We start from the raw sequence: 15,573 nt of genomic DNA on the forward strand, positions 1-15,573 counted from the left end.
AGTGGTTTACTCCTTTAGACCTTGTTTAGACCTGGTTTAGGCCTTGTTTAGTCCGGGTTTAGACCTGGTTTAATTCAAATGATTAAAAAAAAAAACTCTTAAATTCTTTTACTTTTTTACATTTTACAATGCATACTTTTTCATGCTGTATCTGCAACTTTACTTCAGTAAGAATATTGAAGACTTCACTGTTATGTATTATTATTACCCCCGTGCTATCACCATATGCCATGCAGAGTTGAAATGACGTGTTGTGCGCGCGGCTGTTAAAGCGCGTGCCCCGCGCTGCTCATAAATTGTCAAATCTTTGCAAAGACCTTTTACCAAGTGGCTGATCACGGACACTGCATGACGCGCTGCTATATCTGACAAGAGAAAGGTAAAGCCATAGATGTCATATCTTTAAAAGAGAAAATAGATGTGTGTATGTGAATCCAGAGGTTTCTTGACGTTTATTATTGTGTCCTTGTTAGATAAAAAAGGAAGTTCTCTCAAGAAGGGTTACAACAGTCACTATGTTGTGTTAAAAGCCAACTGATTACATTTTAACAATCTTGAGGCCGTTTCTACAATGTGTTTCATATATAGAAATTGTGTATAGCCTGTTTGTATGTGAAACAGGGAGGTATATTTTATTATTGTACCATTTCCAGATGTGGAAGTCAGTTGTGGGCCACAATGTGAATGCAAAGGTGGCCACAGAGGATGGGGATGACTGGGAGACAGACCCGAACTTTGAGGTATCCCTAGAACGATACATGACATTTCAACAAATCTGGTCAATTTTTAGTTATTGTTTTTTTTTTTTTTTTTTTTTTCTAGAATGACATAACTGAGCAGGAGCAGAGGTGGGGAGCCAAGAGTATTGAAGGATCAGGGCGAACGGAGCACATAAGGTGAGAGATTATGGTGAAAAGCCGTCACAAAATTAACCAAAAACTTGTCAATGTGGTGATGCACTGCAACAGGAAGAGGAAGTGAGACGAGAGCAGAAGTAAGCTGACATGTTTGCCCTAATAAGGAAACTACAGTACAAGGAAACAACAGACATTAGTACTAAATTGTCATTTTCAAGCTGCATTACAGAGGCCTCACACACTTTGTAATCATCTTTCTACTTCGCAAAACAACATCCTCCACCCACACTGTGTATGATAATGAGCAATAGTTGCATCTTTATTTAAATGAAAGCCTTAAGAAGTTCAACACAATGATTCTAAATTAAAATGCCTCGACAGTGTGGCCGAGCTCAGACAGAAAGTGGTGGTGGAGCATGAGCAGGTGACAAAGAAGGCGCACATTCCCAAAGCATCATATGGGTACGGGGGCAAATTTGGTGTCGAGAAAGACCGGATGGACAAGGTTTGTGATGCTGTGAATTGATAAACCACTTTGTTTGGTCTGTCATCTGAAATGTTGTTTGCCTTTACATTTATTCATTAAGGTAGCACTGGGGAATGACTATGTGGCACAGGTGGAACAGCATTCATCCCAGAGAGATGCATCACGAGGATTTGGTGGTAAATTCGGCGTTCAGAAAGACCGCGTTGATCAGGTTACCATTAGATTACAAAAATGATAATAATTTAAAAATATGGCAATATATAAATTACTTTTTATTGTGTTCTACGGTATATAGTCTGCAATGGGTTTTGAATACAAAGGTGAAGTACAACAACATGCATCCCAGAAAGGTAAGACATATTTTGTTCACTAAACATAAAATATGGCAAATAACAACATACAGTGGGAAGAAAAGTTCACCGTTTGGAATTTCTTACATTTCTGCCTAAATTGGTCATAAAATGTGGTGTGATCTTTATCAAAATCACAAGAATGAGCAAACAGTGACTGTAAACATTCACAGGAGAGGGTGAAATAAGTAAGTACGCCCCTGAATCTCACTGAACTGCAGTTTTATAAAGAGGAATGGTCCAAGATTCATCCTGATCGTTGTGTCTAATCTGCAACGACAGAAAAGCAGTTTTTGCTGCAAAAGGATTGTCAGCCTGCTATTTAATACAAGGGGATCACTTACTTATTCCATGTATCTTGTCAGTGTCTCAGGTCTTTCTGCAAAATGTCTTATTATAAACTTGTGAATTATTTTGTCTATTGATGATATCCATTTTCCCTCCACATATGAAGTTGTGTTTTCCTCCCAAACTATTCACTACTGGAACTATGCACTACTGGAATATACTGTGGACTGATAAACCCAAAGTAAAACATTTTGGGAGGAACACACAATGTCATGTTTGGAGGTAAAAATGGATGGAACATGAAAACCCTATCCCCACTTTGAAGTATGGTGCAGGGACAATCATTGTGTGGGGCTGTTTTGTTGCCAACGTGCTATCATCAATAGAAAAATGAATTCACAAGTTTATCAAGATATTTTGCAGCAAACCTGAGAAACAACGTGGAATAAGTAAGTGAACCCCAGCAATAACCGCTTTTCTGTAGTTGCAGATTAGACTCTCACAACGATCAGGATGAATCTTAGACCATTCCTCTTTACAAAACTGCTGCAGTTCAGTGAGATTCAGGCGGTGTACTCACTTACTCCATGTTCTCCTGTGAATGTTTACATGTTATGGCCAATAAAAATATGATATGATGTAAATGTTTGGGTGGTATTAGTTTAAGCAGACACTGTTTAGTCATTCCTGTGATTTTAAGAAAGATCAGAGCACATTTTATCACCAAATTAGGCAGAAATGTAAGAAATTCCACATGATTTACTTACTTTTTCTTCCAACTGTATATTTTAGATTATTCAAAGGGCTTCGGTGGAAAATATGGAGTAGAAAAAGACAAAGTGGATAAAGCTGCTCTGGGATATGACTATAAAGGCGCGACAGAGAAGCATCAGTCGCAAAAAGGTCAGGAATGTCTCTTTTAACTTAATATTGAGGCTCTAAAAGATATTTACTTGTGTCCCCATTTGTCAGATTATGCCAAAGGGTTTGGAGGGAAGTACGGTGTGGAGAATGAAAAGGTGGATAAGGTGGCTCTCGGATATGACTACAAGGGAGAGACAGAGAAGCATCAGTCGCAAAAAGGTCAGGAATGTCTCTTTTAACTTTATATTGAGGCTCTAAAAGACGATTTTGTCCCCTATTGGCAGATTATGCAAAAGGATTTGGAGGGAAGTATGGTGTGGAGAATGAAAAGGTAGATAAGGTGGCTCTTGGATATGACTACAAGGGAGAGACAGAGAAGCATCAGTCGCAAAAAGGTGAATACAGGCAGCATAGTAGTTAGTTTTCAGTGTGTGAACCGTTTGTTTTTGTGATCAGATTATTCAAAAGGATTTGGTGGAAAATTTGGAGTCGAGAAGGAAAAGGTGGATAAGTCAGCCTTAGGGTACGACTATAAATCTGAAACAGAAAAGCATGAGTCGCAAAAAGGTGAGGAAACTCCTACCTTGTTTCTTTAGAGGGCACAGGAGACATGGGACTAATTCAGCCATTACTGTCCAGATTATTCAGCAGGATTTGGAGGTCGATACGGAATACAAGCCGATCGTATGGACAAGGTAAGCATTTTTACACTGCAGTATTTCAGATCGCATTAACACCTATTTAATCGTTTCACTATCATATTCTATTTAGAGTGCAACTAGCTACTCAGACATGGACTCTCCAACCAATGCTTATGAAAAGACTGTGCCTGTGGAAACTTGTAAACATTTCATATTTTCTACATTCGGTTTTTCTTTTGTGCACAAGAAATGCTTGTATATGTCAACCACCATGTTGTGTGTGAATTAGCAAGTGTAGGTGCTGGTAAACTCAAGGCCCGGTTTGAGGGTATGGCCAAAGCTTCAGATGAAGAAAACAGGAAGAGGGTAGAGGAAGAACGGGCGAGGAGGCAGACCAGAGAAACCAGAGAAAGAGAAGAGGCCCTACAGAGACAGCAGGTAATAGCAAACTGGAAACTGTACCATAGTATCAGCTTTCTGTCCTTCTATTGTGAAGTGCCTTGAGTTGATGTTTAAGTGTGTGATTTCATGATGCAGCTTTATCATCAAATAAGTTCATCAGGCTTCATGAATAAACACTCATGAGTAAATTAGTCATGATCTTTTTTTGTTGTGGGCAGAAAATGCAGACAGGGCAAGGAACAACTTTGTATAAACTCACAGCAAAAATTAACTCATCATTAGTTTATCATGAGTTCATTATGAATGTGCTCCTTAACCCAAACAACAGGTTCAACACTTAGCTGTGCTTATCAAAAATATATAATTTAACGCCAGGATTCGAACCACTAACCCCTTGGCTCTACCATCTGAACCATCATTGCCCCTGAAGAAACTGAAGAACTGATTAAATAGGCAGGAAAGATTAAACATGAAGAACAATTATTGATTGCAAGTGTAGTTAAACCAGCTATTTAAGAACACATGGCAAACAGAGGCTAACCAGCAAATGGCAACATAGTTTGGATATTCTGAGAGCTTTTATGATCAGAACGAATATGTGTTTAGAGATATTTAAAAACTTAAGTTTTAATTAATTTTAGAGCTCTTCTGTTTTCTAATTGCTCTCTTAAAACATAGGTTCATAGTTATCAACCCTGCAATGCTTTAGTTTCCGGGACAAATTTATAATGAACTCACGATGATTAATCTTTGCTTTAAGTTTAAACAAAGCTTGGTCTTTGCTCTCGTCTCAATCTATTGCACAAGGAAATCATGATCATTAAAGGTGCATTATGGAACTTTTTATGCAAAACAAACTGTCAACAAACGTGATGTTTGTGCGTAATTAATCTTTTTGTGACCTCTACAATGGCGGCTGTGTGGGAGGTTGGCACCTTTACTTTTGGTGGCCTCTACAATGCTCCAGGATCAATTGTTTTGTAGGTTTCAGGTCAGCAGTGAAAACTAAAAAAATAATTGATCTTGGAGCATCAGAGGCCACTGTGATTAAAAATAAAGGCACCAAGCTAACCACTCGTGCAGCCGCTGGGTCACCAAAAGGTCAAATACACGCTTTTTTGTGCACCTTTAATGAGTTCATTGCCTTAATTAACCGTGTACATTTCCGAGTATTACTCATGATTATGACAAATTTATGATCATGTCAGGAATTCGGTGTGGCGCACGGTGCCACAGGGGTTAGTGCTTGTGCTTCACAGCTAGAAGGTCCTGGGCTGGAAGGATCATTGTGAGATTGATTCCCTGATTCAACTATTTGACCTACGTCCCATTCTCCTCCATTTCACACTGTATTGTCCCATTTAATAAACCCTTATGGCAAAAAAACTAGATATATTGAGGATAAAAATGTATTGTTTATTTCAGGAAATGAAGACTGAAGAGGAGGAATCTCTCCCTCCACAAGCCTCACATTTGTATGCTAAGGCCGGCCCTGAAGACCACCACACCCACAACACAGAAATACAGGAAGAAATACTGGAAGAGCCTGAGGTCAAAATTAAAATGAACTAAACTTGAATAGTACTTTAGTGACCTTTTGAGTGGGATCTCTTTCTATGACAGATGATCCCTCATACTTTCCAGGGATCATATCTTTTATGCATGTTTGCAGACTGGGGACGTTTATGAAGAGCCTCCGGCTCTGCCTCCACGTGGAGAGGATTTCCTTGATGCAAATCCTCCTTCAACTCCACCAAGGTCATCCCAAGTGGACGAGGTAGATGAGGACGAAGGAGAGTACGAGGAACTATTTGAGCCACAACCGCCCCCTTCCCAACTCTCAGGTTTGTTAAAATTAAGTGTAAATTTACCTCTATTACACAAGTTTCTAATTGTACTGCCATCTCTTACAGAGGGAGAAAATGATTATGAAGACCTCACATACGGCTTGAAAGCAAAAGCCATTTATGATTATCAAGGAGGTATTGAATTTATTTTAAATTTATAGTAATTTGTTTTACACAATTTCACAACAGCTTAATTGATTCCACAGAGGCCGATGATGAGATCTCCTTCAACCCAGAGGACATTATCACAAATGTGGAAATGATTGACGAGGGCTGGTGGAAGGGACACTGCCATGGACGCGTCGGTCTGTTTCCATCTGCATATGTAGAATTATTACAGTGATCACTGTGCCTTAGACCAGGATCCTGTGTCCTCAATAAGGCTTGAGCGAATGAATAAAGAGCATGTTTTGATTAAAGATTAAATTGTTACTAAAGTTTCATATGTTTTTCTTTTTTGATAAGAATGTTGAAATCAATGTTGTTGTTTTTTCTGTCTTTGAAGAAATACAAGTCTCTTTAAGTCTTGTGTTACCAGGCTATGCCCTTTTTCTTTTTTCCAGATCCGGCTTTTTTGGCCTTGCGTTGTCCTTTGATTTTCTTGGCTTGACGTTGGCTCATCCAAGCAGGATACTGTCCATGCTCATTTAACATAGTTTTCTTATTGCGCTTGCTGTCCATGTCCATTTTCTCACCTAAAACACAAGAACAGATCATGAATATGTGCCAACGTGGAAAGCTTCCTCAAACGTCTTTACTCACTATCTTCCGTTCCTTCCGTCATTTCCACCTCTGTTTCTTTCTTGAGTTTGTCAGCTGGCACCACAGTGGCAATCTCTTGTATGTCCGTCATAATACCTTCTTCTTTCGCGTTCATCCCAAGAGCATGTTTGAGACGGGCCAGCTCTTTGGGAGCATTTTTCTTCCTCTTCTCCGCCCGCATCTTCCTTTTCCATTTACTCCGCAAGCTTTTAGCCATGTTAATATTCTTCAGCAATACTACAGCAAAAGAGCACAGTCCTATTAGTATAACTCAATAGATCCCAGACCTAAACCTATTTCCTTATAACAGTTACTACAGTCAATCCGATATTAGCCTAGCTACCTAGCCAAAGACGTAACTGACTACAACGTAAGTTCCCTATGCGGCTAAATACAAATTTTATCAGTCAACATGATAGGATGAACTTCTATGAATACAAATATAAATGTTACTTACGATGGCAACGAGAGGAAAATACTCTTTTGCAAATAGGCTAGTCCGAAGAAGCACGGTGGGCTCTGCACGTGTTTACATCAGTGTTGACGCCAATAAGCCCCACTGTGATTGGTTGGAAAGTGCGTCTCTAACATGAATTCTCATTGGTTGATCTTTGTCCTTCAGGAAGTGGAATAAAAAAACAACATCCGAGCGTTTTCAGCATTAACTCGAAGTTAGGACCGAATAAATATGCGCTTTTCGCTGATCTGAAGATTGTGTCAGACATAAACTATGAGTATCTCGTCAGATAGCAATGTAGCATCGCCACCTAGCTTTGTTTCTGGCCTCTCTCAGGCTTCAGCTGGGTCTTTGATGCGAGGTTTGTTGGACTCAGCTGCAGAGGAGTTTATTTTGAACAAAGATTTTAAAACTATATTTGAAACTTGTGACACAGCTCTGAAAGATTTAGGCAACAGCGAACTGGAGGAGGGAAGGTAATGTCTTAAATGTATATCTATATCTATATATCTATATATCTATATCTGATATGTCAATATGTTGTTTGTTGTTCAAAGGTCCCAGGACATCAAGGCTGGCTTTTGCATCTTAGGCATACAAGCACTGGCTGAGTTGAATGAATGGCGCTGTGTTCTTCCTTGGGTGCTTCAACAGTATGAACATCAGGAGAAAATACCAGCTAAAATTATGCAAATGTGGTACAGAAACACAAAACCATCACTTAAAATACACTTGTGCATTTGGAGTCTTCTGTTAACCTCTTAAACCCCACTTGAACTGCACACATTTTCTCCAGTTTGGCTTCTCGAATGGAAAGCAAGAGTGAAATGCCTCATTTGAAAGCTAAGACCTACAAAGCTCATCTTAATGGAGCTTTTTCTCACGATGTTGCAGCGTTGGCACTTTTGACATTTTTTTCCATTGCTTTTTTTGTCGGAATTTGTTTTTGTCACTTTTTTTTTCACCATTTTGTCACATTCTCATCACTTTTTCATCACTTTTTTGCTGCTCTTTTGTGGCTTTTTCATCCTCGTTTTCGTCTAATTTTTGTTGTTATTTCGATCATTTTTTACCAAGAAGCTTTTCAATTTGGGTTAAGCCAAACTGGAGGAAACACACTAGGTTCAGGTGGGGGTTAAGATGTTAATTATTGAACTGTTATACACACAAGTTCTTTTGTAATTCTGTATTACCTCAACAAAAGAGACCCAAATGTCATTAATCTTTTCTATCATTCACAGCATAGTACTTCATACCAAAGTCGGAGAGGCTGGAATGTTATTGGATGTAGCCAATGCTTGGTTACATAGTTCCGCCAACAACAGAGAATCAGAGTATGGGACGGTCCTGGAGCTGTATCTTTTATATGTCCTCATACCCCTTGGGCATCTAGAGGAGGCACAAGAACTGATTCAAGGAAGAGTGGGAATCTGTACGTTAAACGAAGAACAAAGGCGGACAGCACTAGACCTTATAAAACAAAAACTGCTTCAAAATAATCTTCCTCCGAATAGCAGTTCTGCCACTTCTCTACAAACAACCAAGCCTCAAGGTCTAAATAACAAATTCATGATCAACCCATTCACTCCTCAGTTCAATTTACGTATTTTTGCTTTACAGATGCGACACTGAAAAAACTTGGAGCCATTTTAAAATATTTGTACAGAAAGCTGCTGACGACCAACTCTGGCAAATTCCAGCTCCACAAAGTGTTTTTGTTTACCATTCTTGTTTATATGCTCTTTACTCGGGTGGATCCAGGTGAGGCAGCGTTGTTGTTTTGTGAGAATATAGACTAAGAATACTTTAAGGAGACCAGACATAATAATGTTCTTTCTGATGTTTGTTTCAGCTTATCCATCTTCATTCATGTGGATTTCCAAACTTCATCACTTGCTCAGACAGATGTGGACTGCTTTATTTGCACCATACTATCAGGCTTCAAGAAAATAATGTTATTGTCTTTATTTCAATAAAAAGCCGCACCAACAATAACTCGAACTTATTCTGCTCAACTTTGTGTATTTTGAATAGCTGATACCTACCGTTATTTAGTAGGACTATTAATTTCTGTAAATACCGGTATTCAACTTTTTATCCTCGTTAACTTTAACCATCGCACTCAAAGCACCTCTGCGCTTCCTTCAGACAGTTGGAAAAGAAGCGATGCACTATAGCAGGGTCTCCAAGTACATTTCCCTGGGTCCAAAATATATCAGGAGTGTATCAACGGGGTCCATAAACAAAATCTCCACAATAAAAAAAAATGTTTTGATTGGGAAAATACTATTGAAACATTTTTTCAACATTTTTTCAATAAATTAATATTGTAGCGCAGCGGTTAGCGCCTCCGCTTCACAGCTAGAAGGTCCCGGGTTCGATTCCCACCAGGACGGGGCCTTTCTGTGTGGAGTTTGCATGTTCTCCCCGTGTCTGCGTAGGTTTCCTCCGGGTACTCCGGTTTCCCCTACCACTAAAAACATGTGCAATAGGTGAATCCTCCAGCCAGGTGATTCTGACCATCAGCCTGGCTCCACATCATGGAGATGGGTCCCCGGGCGCGGCACGGCCGTCGACCACTGCTCCTTACGGGTTGCCCCAGTGGCATCGAAGGATGGGTTAAATGCAGAGGACAAATTTCCCTACGGGGACAATAAAGTAAACAAAACAAAACAAAAAAAATAATAATAATAATAATGATGAGCCTGGCAGGACTGTAGCCTCATAAAAACGTCTTACACTTATTGCACTTTACAAGCCTGTGTCACAAGGCTCTGCTGGTAGTAAGCCACTATTGTAGCCACAACGGCCCAGGGGCAGACTGTCCATTTCCCACTTGACTACAATGTGTTGTTTATATTCTGATCTTTCATTATGTCAGTGCCCTCTGCTGGACACCTGTGGAATTCTTTCCTTTTATTTTTTATTTAAGCTGCCCCCTAGTGGCTGGAGTGAGCATTCTGTAATTTCTTTAAACAGGAATGGGCTAGAGCAGGGGTTTCAAACTCATTATGGGTCGCGGGCCGAAATTCAGCTCCCACGGCGGGTCGCGGGCCACATATAATAGAGAAAATGTTTTCAATAAATGAATAATAATAAGCTGTGATTTGATCAAAGTTCCAACTTGACTGTAGCTTCATTAATAACAACGGCTACACTTGTATTGCACTTTACAAGCCTGTGTCAGATTTAGTTTAAATCTCGAAATTTCGACTTCCTGTTGGGCTTTTATTTTTTTAACATGGCGGAAACGGGCTTCCATAGGCCACAGAGTGTTAAGAGGTTAAAATTCAATTCAATCCAACATTCACAAATGTAGATTTTTTTTTTACTGGCAATCTTTTTGACGCATTTTGTGGGAGTCCCAGTTTTGAACGAGACTAAATATAGTTCCACGTGGGAGGGGCTTCGAGGGGGGAAAATTGTAATTGAACAAATTAAATAAGAAGCACTTAATTACGCTTACATTAGTCATAACCTTTGTGGCTCATAGGCGTATACGTGAAACCACACACCTTAACTTTCGATTCTCAAATTAAAAATCAAGAAACGAAACTGAAACTTACTGTAAGGGCTGCACAACAATGATAATGTGGTAACATTCAACAGTCACGCTGCAAAACGATGGCTGCGAAAAGAATTTGCCTTTTCTTTTCGCGTGTTTCTGGTGGGACCGCAGGTGAGTGCAAGCTCGAGTGTCAAGATTTATTAGAAAGTTGCTGTATGTTTGTGTCTGGTCTGTACAGATAGGCAAATTCAGGGTTGACTGAGGGAATTTTCCTTTTAATTACCCAGTAGGCCTACATGATCCTTTTTATCATAGGCTTCTATATATATTTTTCCATTGTTGTTTTACAGGGATCCGAGGTCTGACTAACTACTGTCTGTCCTGTTGTGTGAACACATTACTGCAGACTTTCTCTGCGACGTGGGAACTTGTGGACTTGCTGGAAAGGTACTGTAACTACATTGACATAGACATAGATTTGATATATAATTTTTATTTTATTTCTTTCAGTTGGGATTCAGCTCATGTTAGTCCCAATGGCAGTAATATCGCACTTGAAATGAAAAAGTTTCTTGTAGCCCACCAAAGTGAGCGGCCTATTTCACACACAGGCATCCTACACTGTCTGGACAGAAATGGTGTTCAACGTAAGAGTCGCTTCATTCATGTTATTCATCATATGTAACTGTTCATAATGTTCCTCACTATAATGTTTGCCTCCAGTTCACACACAGCACGACGCAGATGAGGTTTTCTTCTTCATACTCAACCTCATCCAATCACAGATGGATGACAAAATCTTGGTTATTGTTTTCATTATTTTACTATTTATCTATTTGTTGCTTTTTGTTATAAACTATATGTTTATAATGTGTTGCCTGCGGTTCACCCAGGTGCCCTTTTGGCCCTTGAGATAAAACACTTAATTTTCTTAAAGGAACAGGCCACCATTTTTACATACTGAGATATGTTCTTACCTGAGCTTGGACAAGTTAATACGTACCTGTCTGGTCTATGTTCGTGCTCGTGGAAAAGCGTGGTAGCTTCCAACTTCACCCCCGTTTGGAGCTATAGGAATACATTGGGAGAGGTCAAATACTAACAACATCTTTGGTCGTTTTGCATGATTGAGGGCACGCACAAAGACCAGACAGGTACTCGTCTAAGCTCAGGCAAGAACATATGTCAGTATGTAAAAAGGGTGGCCTATTCCTTTAATTTTGATATAATATGGGGTCAATATCCTATAACAGTGTACGTGTAAGTCTTTATGATTTGTTTTTAACTGGTAGCTCTCGAACAACTTAATGCTCTTGAAGTAGCCCCCGGCTGAAAAAAGGTGGGTGACCCCGATCTAACGTGTTGGCATTTTTCACCAGGTTGAGAAGATCCGGAGTTTGTATAAGCTGTCAGTGCAGACCCATGTTCAGTGTCTGAAGTGTTCTTCAGTCCAAACCAAAGACAGCTTCCTGCTCAGTTTGCCTCTGCACATTAAAGAGGACAACACTTCACTGGTAGATTTCACTATTTTAAATGAGTCTTTGAAAAGAGGCCACTGTTTTTCCATACTGAGATATGTTCTTACCTGAGCTTAGACGAGTTGATGGTACCTGTCTGGTCTGGTGCGCTCAGTCACGCAATAGTATGGTAAAAAAAAAAGGGGGTGCTATATTGTCTGCTTGGATCGTCTAACTACTCATGTAACCGTATTTAAATAGGGGAAACATGGAAGAGCTTGGTCGCTTCTAACTTCACCCCTATTTGAGTCTGTAGGAATATTCTGGGAGAGGCTAAGTGCTAGCAACATCTTTGGTCTTTTTGCGTGACTGAGCACACGCACAAACACCAGGCAGGTGCGCATCAACTCGTCTAAGCTCAGATAAGAACATATCTCAATATGGAAAAACGGTGGCCTGTTCCTTTAAAATGAACTAAAAACAAATATGCTGTTACAGAAGGATTGTTTGACGTCCTTCTTTGAGGATCATGAACTCAGTGGCTTAAACTGCTGCTTCTGTCCACAATGTGAAGTGAAGACCCCATCCAAACAAGTTAGTTTGTTCGTAGTGCATTGTTTTTCCCACTTTGACTGTGTATCTCCTGTGGTACATTGGTATATATATTTTTCCCTTTATTTAGGGCGTTCGACTGCTCACCCTACCACCCATCCTGTGTGTTCAACTGAAACGATACCGTAATAATGACGGATATACACGGAAGCTCGGATACAGGGTGACTTTTCCTGAAACGTTTGATTTTTTAACGACCGCTGATCAAGCTTTCTCCAAAGACTTCGCTCAGGTAATGCTGCAATTTAGACAAAGCTACAATATATTCATGCGTGGTCTTTATTTTCTATCTTTCCTTCCAGACAAACTGCCAGTATTCTCTATATGCAGTGGTGGTGCATTCGGGATCTGCAGGTTGTGGTCACTACACGACTTATGTCCGTCACAAAGCGAGTGGGAGCTGGTACTACGCCGATGACAGCGACACCGATGAGGTCTATCCCATTGCTGGTTGTTTTCATATTAATCACAGGCTTTAGGGACTTATTTTTAATGCTATTTCTAATATCATGAAGGTGACATGGAGTGAGGTGCAGAAATCCTATGGAGGACCGCGCAGGTAATTTATAAATTATGAGCAAATTGATGTGGTTGTCAAGATACTCACATTCAGATTAAGATTTGTTGGACAATCAGGAAACGCTTTAGAATACAGCCCGCGTTCCAGGTGTAAGTACGGGTAGCAAGAAAGTAATTACACATGTAAGTACATGTACTCTTACATGTGTAACAAGGGGGAAGAGTGTGTAACAAGGCAGTACAACGTGTAACTATGTGTCAAGGTGTAGTAGCGATATTTAAAGAGGTACTGAGCTAACACATAGATGTGGCAGAAGGGAATGTGGGATTATAAATTGTGCATTAATTTTAATGTTGCAGGACAACAGTTTTGCTGTTGTGAAAGTGAAGACTTGACTCCAGGCATTTTATTGATTGTTGTTTATTTTTTGTAGTGAGACACCGTTGCCTGTAACAAGCGGAAACAAGAGTGAACAGAGAAAAAAAAAATCACACTATCAAAGTGCATGTGCACCATAAGTACATGTGATATGATGATGCAGTGATTAGCGCTTTTGCTTCACACCTAGAAGGTCCCGGGTTCTATTCCTAAGTCAGACGGAGCCTTTCTGTGCTGATGTGCACTTTTTTCCTGTGCCAACATAGGTTTCCTCCTGTTTCCCCTAAAACTACAAACAATAGGCTGCACATCAGCACAGAAAGGCTCCGTCTGACTTAGAAATTATAATTAAGCGAGATCATTTTCGGACGCTTGTTCTTATTTTTCTCTGTTCACTCTTGCTTCTGCTTGTTACAGTCACATGTAAGAGTACCTGTACTTACATGTGTAATTACTTTCTTGTTACCTGTGCTTACACCTGGAACGCGGGCTGTATTCGAAAGCAATACCAACAATCATATATTTTAAATCGTTGGGGTGAGTGTCAGTGGTTAATGGCTATATCATCCTACTTCCGTCACAACTAGTGGTCGCAACCGAAACGGCATTTTGAAATCTGTCTATGTTTTGTGACAACCCCCAAACAGAAAGAAGAAGCTTTCGTTGTTATGTTTTCCCCTGATCTCTCACCTTGAATCAATGCTTGACTCTCATTAAAACTTAAATATGTATAAAACCATTGCATTATCTTTGGTGCCATGGTGTGTACTTTTAAGAGAACTGAAATCTTACATAAGGGCTTACTCTCTGAGAATCCTTTTTCTGTTCGATAACAATGTGTTTTTCCACATTTGTCCTCTGTGTAGTTGTATCTCACTACATTTGTGTTTGTTTTTCTTTTGTTCAGACCCACTGCGTACATGTTGATGTACAGAAAAGAGTAAGGAGGCAACAAACAGCTACATGAAGCTGGGACAAAGTGCAACAAAAACAAAAATAGGAAAACGCTAGTAACCTGCTCATGCATTGTCTAATTTAAAGGAAGTTGTGTGTTAATTGTAATGATTTTTGGCAAATTGCACATTTACAATGAGAAACCAGTAGGTGGTGGTGAAGACTTGAAACTTGACTCTTGGCTCTTAGACCACACACACACAGAGAACGATTATGGTAGGTGTAAAAGACTGTTTGGCTTGATATTCACTGTTTGGGGGGAAATACCTACCATAAGACTCAGTATCTTGTTTCCTGATGTTGTGGTGAAATAAATGAGTCACTCACTTCTATTGCAACATTTTGTAGTTCCTATAACTTAAGATAGAAAAGACATCATTATTAACACTAGGAGGCTCTATTACTGTAAAACAGGCAATTTCAAATGGTAGATTAGGTGCAATATGTCCACAAATAGTTAGATGCTATATTCCAGCTTGCACTCGCTATTTAGCACCTGTCTTGATAGGATTAAATTGATAGAATTAAATTGGTTACGAAAAAGCACGTTATGAACATAAAATACAATGTAAACATGACTTCTATTGTAATATTGTACTCCAGCAGATATGAGATAGTAGCCAAACTAAAATTACGGTGCTTCCACAAAATACTGGATAAGTAATGATTGCTTTTAACATCAACGATCTTTCCAATCACGTAAACTATCCACTTCAGTTTTAACGGATGGATTTAAAAGACTGCAGCTGCAGTGACAGTGTGTGATTGGCTGTAGAGCAGTAGCCTGTGTTCTCACTGGTTCAGTTCAGAGTTGGGGACCGTGTGAATGTACCGCTGACAGAGCGGAACATGTCTACACAGTGCCATAGGCAGCCTTTGCTTAGTCATGTCACTGCTATGAGGCTCTCGGTACAGCACAGGGGCTGCACCGCACTGCAAATATAGAAATATGTGCACTGAGGTGGTTGATGCGTTTCCCTCATTTGCGTAATGACTGTATATGCACTTTGGGCGTCACAGTGGCTCAGCGGTTAGTGCTTATGCAGACCCGGGTTCGATCCCTGGCCTGGGCCTTTCTGTGTTGAGTTGGGAGAATGTTCTCCCTGTGTCTGTGTAGGGGACAACGGACTGTTTGGAACAAAACTGTCTCAGTCTGATCTGGCAAAGGCAAATTGTTGATGCGTCCTTG

The 15,573-nt window shown here is 39.9% G+C and overlaps 4 protein-coding genes across 4 annotated transcripts; 3 read left to right on the forward strand and 1 right to left on the reverse strand.

Annotated features, from left to right (window-relative positions):
- Positions 1–265: 265 nt before the first annotated feature.
- On the forward strand, positions 266–6,222 carry hcls1 (hematopoietic cell-specific Lyn substrate 1). Its single transcript, XM_079582670.1, has 17 exons — positions 266–379; positions 654–740; positions 823–896; positions 1,239–1,362; positions 1,445–1,555; positions 1,640–1,694; positions 2,775–2,885; positions 2,955–3,065; positions 3,131–3,241; positions 3,303–3,413; positions 3,486–3,541; positions 3,618–3,687; positions 3,777–3,925; positions 5,315–5,440; positions 5,562–5,733; positions 5,803–5,871; positions 5,943–6,222. Exons 2-17 carry the CDS (start codon positions 654–656, stop codon positions 6,077–6,079), a joined length of 1,674 nt encoding a protein of 557 aa, XP_079438796.1. The 5' UTR covers positions 266–379; the 3' UTR covers positions 6,080–6,222.
- A 41-nt stretch (positions 6,223–6,263) lies between these two features.
- On the reverse strand, positions 6,264–7,063 carry llph (LLP homolog, long-term synaptic facilitation factor). Its single transcript, XM_079582672.1, has 3 exons — positions 6,956–7,063; positions 6,499–6,735; positions 6,264–6,431 (listed from the first exon to the last, which is right to left on the reverse strand). The coding sequence occupies exons 2-3, from the start codon at positions 6,713–6,715 to the stop codon at positions 6,268–6,270; spliced, it is 381 nt and encodes a 126-aa protein (XP_079438798.1). The 5' UTR covers positions 6,716–6,735; positions 6,956–7,063; the 3' UTR covers positions 6,264–6,267.
- Positions 7,064–7,113: 50 nt separating this feature from the next.
- On the forward strand, positions 7,114–8,919 carry pex26 (peroxisomal biogenesis factor 26). Its single transcript, XM_079582671.1, has 5 exons — positions 7,114–7,431; positions 7,513–7,653; positions 8,197–8,507; positions 8,576–8,716; positions 8,808–8,919. The coding sequence occupies exons 1-5, from the start codon at positions 7,229–7,231 to the stop codon at positions 8,906–8,908; spliced, it is 897 nt and encodes a 298-aa protein (XP_079438797.1). The 5' UTR covers positions 7,114–7,228; the 3' UTR covers positions 8,909–8,919.
- Positions 8,920–10,561: 1,642 nt separating this feature from the next.
- Positions 10,562–14,714, forward strand: usp18 (ubiquitin specific peptidase 18). The gene is made up of 10 exons (XM_079551626.1): positions 10,562–10,634; positions 10,814–10,910; positions 10,974–11,110; positions 11,187–11,266; positions 11,843–11,977; positions 12,419–12,514; positions 12,603–12,764; positions 12,835–12,966; positions 13,048–13,091; positions 14,338–14,714. The coding sequence occupies exons 1-10, from the start codon at positions 10,580–10,582 to the stop codon at positions 14,372–14,374; spliced, it is 975 nt and encodes a 324-aa protein (XP_079407752.1). The 5' UTR covers positions 10,562–10,579; the 3' UTR covers positions 14,375–14,714.
- Positions 14,715–15,573: the final 859 nt, after the last annotated feature.

The sequence above is a fragment of the Gobius niger genome (assembly GCF_951799975.1).
Source record: "Gobius niger genome assembly, chromosome: 2".
Lineage (NCBI taxonomy): Eukaryota > Metazoa > Chordata > Actinopteri > Gobiiformes > Gobiidae > Gobius > Gobius niger.